The sequence below is a fragment of the Vanellus vanellus genome (assembly GCF_965231255.1).
Source record: "Vanellus vanellus genome assembly, chromosome: 14".
Classification (NCBI taxonomy): Eukaryota; Metazoa; Chordata; class Aves; order Charadriiformes; family Charadriidae; genus Vanellus; species Vanellus vanellus.
In genome coordinates, this window is record NC_138919.1 from 14,345,624 (window position 1) to 14,356,410 (window position 10,787).

The 10,787-nt window shown below is 49.3% G+C and overlaps 1 protein-coding gene across 1 annotated transcript; it reads right to left on the bottom strand.

The window, feature by feature from the left end:
- Positions 1-7,421: 7,421 nt before the first annotated feature.
- Positions 7,422-9,364, bottom strand: LOC309677693 (chemerin-like receptor 1). Its single transcript, XM_082490549.1, has one exon. The coding sequence runs from the start codon at positions 9,289-9,291 to the stop codon at positions 8,206-8,208; it is 1,086 nt and encodes a 361-aa protein (XP_082346675.1). The 5' UTR covers positions 9,292-9,364; the 3' UTR covers positions 7,422-8,205.
- Positions 9,365-10,787: the final 1,423 nt, after the last annotated feature.

Consider the following 10,787-nt stretch of genomic DNA (forward strand, 5'->3'; position numbering starts at 1 on the left):
AGACGGAAGTTTTTCTGGAAAATAAGTAAATAAGCAATTAGTGGTCCGTCAGTTCCCTTATACTCTCAACCCTCCTGACAATATCCAGTTTAACCTATGCCTGAAGATGCATTTGACATCTGGAGCAAGATGCTGATTTTAGTCACCTTCTTTAAAGGCCAGCTTCATCACAGGGCAGCACAGCTGACAAAATTTGTCCTTTCACTGCTTTGACAAAGTTACAGTCATCTTGCACAGACTCAGGGGGACAAAGCTCTTGCCAGGCTCCCCCCTCTAAGTAAATAAATAAGCACCATGTTTTCCCACTAACTGGGAAGCTAGAAGCTGTTTTACGCTTTTCAGCATGCCCAAGATCAACGGCATTTTATGGATCGGAATTTCAGCATTTAGCATAAAGGTGCAAATCAGGCACTTTCTGCTGCAGCTTTTCTCACAGAAAGCAATTGAACTTAATTATTCGTGGACTGCAGGCTGCATTGGAGCAATTACCAGCTGTATTTTCCATTCCAAATAGCCACACACCAGCATTTTCCAGTATTTCACAATGTTCACTTATTGCTTCTTGCATTCCAACACTCCATCAATTGTCTCCTTTTTTCCCCCCCTCTTTCGGCAGACCTGGAGCTGGGGAAGGAGAGCGATTTAACCTGGAGCCGCTGAGCAGCTGCCAGATGTAGAGCACTCCACTTTCAGTGCTTGCACAAAGCAAAGACATCTGTTTGAAATATGTGAGCAGAGAGGCCATGAGCCAGTTTGTAGCCTCACGGAGATTCAGCAATGATCCTCTGCCTTTCCTAGCGTCTCTTCCAAATTACACTTAAGTGTAAGAGAATAGACCTCTCCTACCACCTCCGTGCTCAGTCTGTATTTTTCTGCTTACAGGCTGGTGCTTCCACATTTGATTCAGGGTTGTTGACCCTAGTAGGATCTTTCTTGTTTTGTTTTGAGGCTTTTAGGACAAAGGGGAAAGGGGTTTTGAGCTTTTTGTTAGTCTCTTCGAAGAGCAGCAGAGATTTCTCTCTCAGCATCAGCGTTCATCACAGGATTTCACTACAGGCTGGTATGGCAGAGCAGTTTAAGGCAGAACAGCTAGAAACAACACATGGTGAAGCACTGACCCATGATGCAATTAGCAGCCTTCCCCAGAAGCATTTTTCAATACCCTAGGGCACCCAGAATTTGCTGACCATTTGATTCATGCTGCCCCAAATTCCTGACATTGCTTAAGCAAACCACAGGACCAGGAACTAAAAGGTTCTGTATTCTGATCCTTTTTACAAGGCTACTGCCTTTGTTTTCTTAGAGCAAATCAATTTCTTTCCCGCCTCTGTTTCGCTGGTCAGAGGAATGTAAGTTTAAATCTTAGCTCCCAAGGGGGAGGGATTTGTTAATTTTACAATATGCTATCCAAATACTAAGAGTTTAACAAATAGTTGCTGCAAAATGAGCACCCGGATTTTATTTAATTTACAATGATTCAATTAGCAGTCATCTAAGGAATTCTGAAAAAACTGCTGGGTATGAATATACTGGCTCACAGAGATTTGTTGTTCTTCATCCAGATGCAACCCTGGCAAGCAGCGATGTGCAAAAAAAACCCCACACCTAGTCCAGCCAAGGTGAAGGGCACTGCTCATCCAGCGCTTGGTGGGACGACAGCCTGCATCCATCACCTGAGATAAGACAAATGCTGCTGTCATCCAATCTCCTGAGCTACATCCATCACTGCTCAGCCAGCTTTTTTCTTTTGTTTTGGATTGTGGTTTTTTTTTGTTTTTAAAAGGTGGATGTTAAAACTAACCTGCCAAACCACCTGACAGCAAGAATTATCAGACATGGTACACCAAGGAAACCTTTTGATTTGATCTTGACAGAGCCCTGTGAATAAGTTTGGTTTCTCCCAGCGGCTGGTCCTATGAGACATCCCAAAAGCATCCTCTACCCTACACAGCCCCTCTGAGCCTGCTGGGAGGTTCTGGAGCACACAGGTACCTCCACAATGAACGCAGCCTCAAGGCCACCACCTCCCTCCCCTGTCTTCAGCTTTACTGCCTTGGAAGAGACTGTATGCGATTTCCAGGAGATGCTGGCTTGGATATTACCCAGCTAGGGAGGCAGAATTCAAAGTGGCTATAAATACATTTCTGAATCAAGGGAAGGAGGAATAATTTTATCATTTCTTGGGAGCGATCTGGAAAAATATCTTTCCCCACATCTGTGAACCAAAGTGCCTTATAAAAAGCCCCAGAGCAGAGAACACATCTTATCTATGTGAAGAGCTATGCAAGTAGAGAGCACTCTTATTGTTTTATCAATTATTACTGCCTGGCCGTGGCTTCGCTGTCTGCAGGAAATAGGCACCGATTCATTTTATTACAGTCCTGTTCCTCCTGAGTCATGAAGCTTTGACTGAAAGACTCACTGGGTTTGGTTTGTTTTCCTGTTTCTAACCACATTCTCAGTTCCGGGTCAGTCTGCAATGACTAAAAGATCTGCCACATCAGCTTCAGCACAGGGTTATCTCCAACCAGCCTTCAAACAAAGAGACGAGAGAGGCTTGTTGGAATACCCAGCATTTAACAGGTCACTGCACAGACAAACGTCTCAAGCTGGATGAGAGGGCAAGGGTTTGAACAAACATTGCCTTGAAACAAGAACCGGCAGTAGCGCTTTTTGCTTTGTTCGCAGATTCTCTTTGCTTTGCCATGTTTGTGTGCAGTTCTGTCTTGCAAAGTCTGCGTAATATCCAGTTAACATCCATCACCTTCTGTTTACAGATGTGGTTTGCCCTTCCAGTCGCCTTTAGACAGAAGTGGCTGAACTGGACAGTGAAGTCATGTCATTTCAGGGAATTTGAACAGCTACAGCTAATGCCAAACACACTGTTCCTCTCCATCCTACCTACTGAGTCCTAGCATGACTTGCTATTTACTGCACTAAGCTATAGCTCATCTACAGAGAGAGCATGCATGCATCATGCCCTGTACAGGCATTTAGAGAACATACAGGAATGGCTTGAGTTAGTCTCAGGTCACTACAGAGCGGGCTTAAATAATTAAAGCAGAATTCAGTACAGGAGAAAAGATCCTGTGCTTTGCATACACAGCTGCATAGAGGTAGGCTGGGGGGTGTAAAGAAAGATGTGGTACCAACCCTGCCTTGTACAGCTAAGCAGAAGCTGGGAGAGCTGCAGGGAAGGACCAAAGTGCAATGAGCATAGAGCACCCGGTTCCCTTCCCATCTTGGTGCCGATTAGGACTGACCCTGGATCAGCAATAGCAGGTTAACTCCAGTGCTGGGTGGGACCCTCATCCAGCTGCTGCACCAGGAAAGGCTGGTGAGACCCAGGTAAGGGTTGGCCTGCACCACTACGAACACTATTACCCATATCTCTCCTTCACAGAGAAACTCTTTACCAAAACTGGCCCTTTAATTTGCTGTATTGTTTCCTGCCTGATTTCAGCAAGCTCTGGAAGAGGTTGTGCTTGTCAGACCTCCATGCGCTGTCTTTTGCTTGATCCTATCTAACAAGTCCATTCCCAAGAGTGGCACATAAAAATTTTACTCACCAGGAAAGTTCCACCAGAGGAAAGGCATGGAGACTGCTAGGTTTCACAGAGGCTTTTATTGTCTCATTAAGTTCTCATTAATGAGAACTTCCTCACCTGCTGCAGTCTCCCTCCCATTCTTTTGCATCCACCCTCATGCTGCTGGTACTTTCAGGGCTGTCTCAGCTCCCACTCCGTCCTCCCTCTTTCCTCTTAACTGTTTGGAGCCCAGTTTCTATTTCCATGCTCTCGTTCAGGTCCCAAGGAGAAAATACGTTCTCCTCTTGAGTATTCCTGGCCACATCCTCCTTGGCTGGTTTCCTCCCTGATATCTCTGCAGTTTCTCCCAGCTCCAGAGTTACCTGCTGTACTTTCTCCTCCAAAGCAAGGCAGCAACAGCTCTTGAGATCACTGACTTACATGCTTGCTAAAACAGTGTAGAACTGCTGGGCACAGCAGTAATCCACAGCTGTCGAGGACCTACTGTGTGCTGCAATTCACGCCAGGCTTTAACTTGAGATTTTTGATACATCTTCGTCTAAGATCCTGTCTTTTTTACAGAAGCAGCTGTGTCACAAGACCCAGTTACACCATAGTTGTCCCTCAGCAAGCTTAAAACACCACAGATATTTTCTCTTGCACTAAAGATATAAAATATCTTACCGTCCTGCTAGACCCCAGTCTGACCAAAACTGTAACGCTGATCCAGTGCCACTTAGGCTTGTGATTGAATCAGGACAGGACGCAACCAGGCTATAATTGGATTCTGCCAATTCTCTTTTCAGCACACAGAGGTCTGTCATCCCTCACCCAAACTGGCCCCATGACATAATTCTTCCCATCTACACCAACTAGTGAAGTATCACCGTCCCTTGCTACTTCCCTTGGAGGGCAGCTGTGAACCACAGCTCTGGCCAGCGCAGTTTCTGCACTCATAAGGCACAACCTGTGGCAAGACCTCTAGCCAAAAAGTCACCTGCCAAGTCTTTCTGAGCTCTTCACCAAGATGTTTTGGTGATTCCATATTTACCTTGCCCAACATCAAAGTATTAATGACCTCATCAGACTGCTCACCCTGGTCTGCTAATTCATACCAAATGCTCTGACTATCAAAACTTGCTTATTCTCTCAGCTAAGGCTCCCCTGTGCACAGCCTGAACCCCACACATCCCAATGGCTCTGCCCATCCCAGCCCACTGTTTGTAGGAGCGGGACTGCCGGATCGGCCCCTCCGCAGGACCAATGAAGGCCTCACACCAGCAGGGCAGCGGGTTCAGCACCTTTCTCAATGACTGCAAATACTGGGGGTGTTCAGGCTGTTCCACCCATCTGATCACATCTGAAAGAGCCTTGAGAGCAAAGCTGCGTCAGAGGGGGATACAGCTGCCAAAAGAGTCATTCAACCTCTTCAGATTGTTTGCATGCCTTCGGAAAAAAAATCCCTTTTCTTTTTTTTTCCATTCGAGCTTTTCTAGATAAGCGCATGAGAAATACAAGTATCAGAGAGAATGAACAGCCTGCCTCCTAGTTGGGAATGAGGGACTATCACAATTATCACTGTGATAATGAGATAGTCTGAACATGAGGGAACTCGATACAATGGGAGATTTATCTTGGAACCAGTCCCTTGGCAGCCTGATTCCCTATTGATGTCAGCACAGTTTCTCATTGCAGAAAGGTTGGGGATCAGACCCGGGACAACAGACCCATCTCTATCTCAAACGTATCCTGTAACACAGTAATGGTCGTTACCATTGATAAAACATTCGCTTCCCCCCTTTTTCTCCAAATGGTATTTTGAGGAATGGCTATCTTAAAGCTCTCCCAGCTCCTTCCCCATCATGCAGGGAGACGTTCAGCTTTGTAAAGACACAGTATTTTGCTTAGGCATAATAACATGCCGCTTAGAGTAGAAGCAACTTCTGGGAGGGATATTGCAAGAGAGGGAGAGAGCAGCTTGGTCTCGAGTCTGGGGTTGAACGGGGTTAGCCAATGAAACAGAGCTGCTGCACAAAAGCCATGCTTGGGCTTGGCTGGAATACCAGGGAGGAGACAGCGTTCTGGAGGTTAGTTATCTACTGGTATTCCACTGGTAATTCCTTAGGTCATCCAGACACTCTGCTTCACTTAAATCATGTTGTCCCATGGGAATCCTCTACCCACCTTGGATGTCCAAATGACCCAGAAAATTGCTTTCTTTCCTACCACAAACCAGGCCAAGGCTTCAGGTTCTGCCCTCCAAGTGTGCTAGGGTGAGGAGAGAGGCACGACAGGAGTCCGAGGCCTTGGTCCAACACTCTCAGAGACTCTGGTCACGAGGAATTACGTGGGCTCTGCAAACAGATAAGGAAAACCAGAAAGAGCAAACGCTGGTCTGTCCAACCTTGACACTGTAATCAATGCTGTAGTTTATCACCAGGACCAAGTAAATAGCCCTGGAGTTGCATGCTCATAGCAAACATTGCAGTTTTATCTGGATGACAGGCAGCAATTTGTGGCAAAGGGTAAATCTCCATTCACTCGTGCTTGACATATGGACGGTCTTGTTACATTCCCTGTTCTCAGCGGGTTTGTGCATGCATTTAAGGTTAAGTACATGCATGCCTGTAGGATCACGACCTCCATTTAATATTGCATGGCCCAGAGACCCATAATTAATCCCTAACATGTTCAAGTGACAGCTCTCGCTCAGTAATGTCATCCATGCACAATATTGAGGTATGTGTAAATTCGTACATTCAGGCTGGGAGTTAGAGATTTTCCATCCACTGGAGTAATGAGTCTCCAAGGCAGGTTTCTGGAAGGATGAACAGGACAAATGGTAGCTTGGGCCATTTTACAGGCAGATTGGGCAGGCCAGGAGAGGGGGGGTGTGATACAGTCACCTGCTCATTCAGCTGCCTAGGATAGGCACATCAACACTGTTGTTCCCTTTTACGTGACCAACATTTCCTACTTATGAAAGTTAAAGTGGTTCAGGGGCTGATCAAGCCTGGGAAGAAAACCCCCATCATCTTCATCCTGGGCAGTTTGCAAATGTGAAACATGACCAGCCCCAGCTCAGCCACGCTTGCTCTTTTTTCCCTTCTCCAAACCACTGGTTTTCAAATATACCAAAAGGTCTGAAACCCAACGGTAAGCCAGAACTGCGGTCTGGCAATCAGATCCACGTGGAAAGAATGCCCCAGGCAAGTCCTCACACCCGGGTCAAGCCCTGTCTACTTCAGTCATGAGAGTTGCTGCTAATGCCAGTGGCTTGTTTCCAAATTCTGGGTATTTAATCTTTTTATCTAGTTTTTCTGTTACCAAAGATGAGCGTGCTTGGTCAGGTTGGATCAACAAGTGTTTTATCACACAGGCAACACAACAGGTTGAGTGTTTTACATAAGTTTATTGGGATTTAATATTCATTCACCAACAGTACAGAATGTCAGATCTCCGCTATTTAAGGGCCAGAAACATGTCAAATGCAAACACAGACAAGCGTTGCTCAGAAATAATTATGCTGTACATCAAACCTGAGTAACTGGAGCACAACCAATTATTTGTCCTGCCACACATCTGGGGAGAGAAAAGATGAGTGTCTTACTAGCTATCCCAGACCCTACAAAAATACATATAGCCATTTCATTTAACTCTGTTTCTTTAAAAGAGTGCCTATGGATGGATCCCACTGCACGTTCAAGCTGCTTTTTTAAAATTATTTTCTCCTTAAGCTTTAGCAGCCCATGTGTCAGACTGGAATGATCCATGGGAAAGGATCTCTGTATTTTCTTTACTGATTTAATTACAAGGGACTTACAGAATAGCTCTCCCCTCCCTCCTTTTCTCTTCTGAACAGCCAAAACACTGGCACAGCTGCAAACCTCCAGCACAGCCATACACCTCCGGCACAGCCATACACTTCAGTCACAACCATACTCCGCTGGTGCAGCTGCACCCGATTTTGCTCCCTGGTGGAACCCCAGCAAAGATGAGCTGCCAGGAAAGTCTGGCAAGGGCAGGGAACAAACTCTCCTTTCGGCTCACCATGTGCAAATGCACTGCAGGCAGGTAAACCCAACGGAGATGCAACAGGATTTGTCCCTAGATGCCTCCCCCTGGCATGTACAAGGTGACCCTGGTCTGGACTGGGTGGCAGTGTGGAGAGCACCTGAGAGCTCCCTCCTTGGGACTCAGGAGGAGAGGAAAGTAAAGGGAGCTCTGCCAGTGGAGTCACAAACCCAGCAAATTTTACAAAGGGTCCCCTGTTAAAAACTGGAAGCTGTAACAGATCAGCAGTGCTGAGGCAACCAAGTCTGACAACTGGCAGCTACCACCCAGGCTGTGGTCACTCCCTCAGCCCATCCAGCCAGCGAGACATGTGGCCAGGTATGATGGACCATAAGGGATGGAAAAGCTACATGGAAACAAGGCAGCCAAGGAAGTGGCACAAGGAGCAAAATGTACTTTGACTTTCCTGCCCTGCTGCAGCTCCAGATGGTTGTTTAATTTCCATAGTATATTAAGTCATAGTAGGTTTGAGATACCTCCAAAAGGTCAAATCACACTTCATTAGCGTGCACAGCCCTTTGCAGCCCCCCAGTCCTGCGATTATGGCTCTGAAATGAAGGCAAATTGCAGAGAAAAGAACTGCCCCCTCCACACCAACGCCTGCTCAGACCCTCGGGACCTCCGCTTCTGAAGCAGACCTGGACTTTCGCCTGCTGCTCAGGCTGCCCAGGACCGACTCCTCGCTGAAGGCACCTTCAAAGGTCGACAGGATGGACTGGCGAAACTTCTCCTTGAAATCTGGCCCCACAAATACGTACAGGATGGGGTTGATGCAGCTGTTGAAGAAAGCAAGGCTGGAAACCAAGGGGATCCCTATGTAAAGGGCCATTTTCATCTCATGACTAGAAGAGTTTTTGGATATTTCCAGCAAGGAGAAGACGTGATAGGGGAAATAACAGAGGAAAAAAGAGACCGTGACAGCAATGATAATTCTGTATGGTTTTGCAGAGTTCGCTAACTGCCTTCTTTTCAGCTTGACAGCAACGATGCTATAGCAGATGAGAATCACTGTGAAAGGGATGAGGAACCCACATAAGAATCGCGTTATGATCATCGCTTTATGCCGCATCCTCCACAGCCTCCGCATTGCCTCGGACGTGTAGTCATCAGACAGTGCAAAATTATTATAGCAGCTGGTGATGTTCCTGGAACTGACCACAGTGTCCCGAAAGACAAGGTATGGGGAGCTGAGGAGGAGAGCCAGGACCCAGGTCCCCAGCGCGATCCTGGCTGCCAGCTCCGGACTCCTGTGGTTGTGAGACCAGACGGGAAAGGCCACAGAAATGCAGCGGTCCATGCTGATGACTGCCAGAAGGAAGACGCTGGCGAACATGTTGAGGAACGCGATGGTACTGTTCAGCTTACACAGGAGCTTCCCAAACGGCCAGTGGAAGCCCAGGGCAGTGTAGGCGATGCTGAGGGGCAGGAAAAAGGTGAAGATGAAGTCAGCGATGGCCAGGTTGAGGAACCAGACGGAGTTCACTGTCTTCTTCATCTTGAAGCCTGCAATCCAGATGACAAGACCGTTCCCTGTCACCCCCAGCAAACAGGCGATACTGTAGACCACCATGGAGAGGACATGCATGCTCTTCTGGAGGCCGGAGTAGTAGTCATGGGCAGTGGCATTCTCAGGCTGCACGGTGGGGGAACTGGCAGAGAAGGGTGAAGGGGAAGAAGAGACGCCCTCCATCACCAGCAAGCCACAGTCCTGAAATCATAACAGCACACACCGCTGTCATCTGCTGCTCCTATGGCTCAGGGGAGGTGAAAATCTTTGCTAGCAGCTGCACACAAAATGTATATGCAAAGCCAGATTATGTAACTTGATACATAATTAATATAAAGTCCTTCTCTACAGCATCTGCACGTCACAGAAACCACCACAACCAGAGAAACCGACATGGGTTTTGCTGCTGGTGTCAGCGCTGTCAGAACACCACCTCCATGACTGGCCTACAACAGCAATGCAACGTGGGCCAGCAGCAGAACCACGGGAACCCAAATCCTCCAGCTGTGACAAGTCCTCTTTGGATGACCAACACCACGTTAAGATAGCAAAAAACATCTAGACTGGCAAAGATTAAGTTAAAGACTGTTCAACAAGTAGCTTCCAGGGCAGAACGGTACCCGAGGTGTGTTCTGGTGTAACGCTCAGCCTGTTACCCACCAACCACGACTCCCCTTGCCCAGCTCCCTGCCTCCCCAGGTGCCGCAGGACTCACCGCTGCCCCGCGCTCCTTGGTGGCTCTGCCCGCAGCCGGTGCTCTCACCTCCTGGCTGACCCCCCCAGGGGATGCTGCTCCCCTCCGGTGAGTGACTCACGCTGCCTCGTTCCATTTTCCCCTTGGCTTGGGATCACGAGGAATTTAGTAGGATCCCTTATTCCCTAATCTTGTTCCTCAATTTGCGGTGCACAGATTTAACCCCTGACACCCTGGCAGCCGCCATGCCACCGCCTGGCACGCCCGCTCGCCACAAAGCATGGCTTCGGCCACCCAGGGCAGGGGGGTGGCTGGAAGCGCTCCCTGTCTGCTGCAGGGTGGCCGGGGGGGGGGGGGCTCCCATGCTCCGGAGAGACCCCCCCCCATATGTCAGGATATTGGGAACACCCCAGGGTTGGAGGAGAGGCCCCCTGGGGGACACAGCAGGCTGCGGGGAGATGGCAGATGGGAAGTGATGGCAGAGGGGTGATGGCAGTGGAGGGGTGATGACAGAGGGGGGTGGTGGCAGAGGAGAAGCGACGGCAGAGGGGTGACGGGAGGAGGAGGGGTGACGGCAGCGGGGTGACGGCAAAGGAGGGGTGACGGCAGAGGAGTCCCCGCCCGCTCGCCCCGGCCAAGGTCACCCGCACTCCGGCCGCCACGTGCTGGCAGGGCCGCCGGCCCCACCTCGGCGCGGGCCAATAGAGCGCGGGGAGGGGGAAGAGCGCGGCGCTGATTGGACCAGGCACTTCCGGAGCGCGTTCCCCTTCCCGGCCTACCAGGGCGCTGATTGGGCGGTGCGTGTAGGGGCGTGCCTGAGCGGTCTATGCTAGGCGCGCGGGCTCCCGCGCGGTGGCGGAGTGAGATCGGGACCGGGACTGAGCTTCGGTACAGCGGGCGGGTAGGGGTCGTGGGGGGCCAGGACAGGGCGGGCGGGGCGGGGAAGGGCCGTGCGGGAACAGGGCACCCCGCTGAGGGGTGAGAG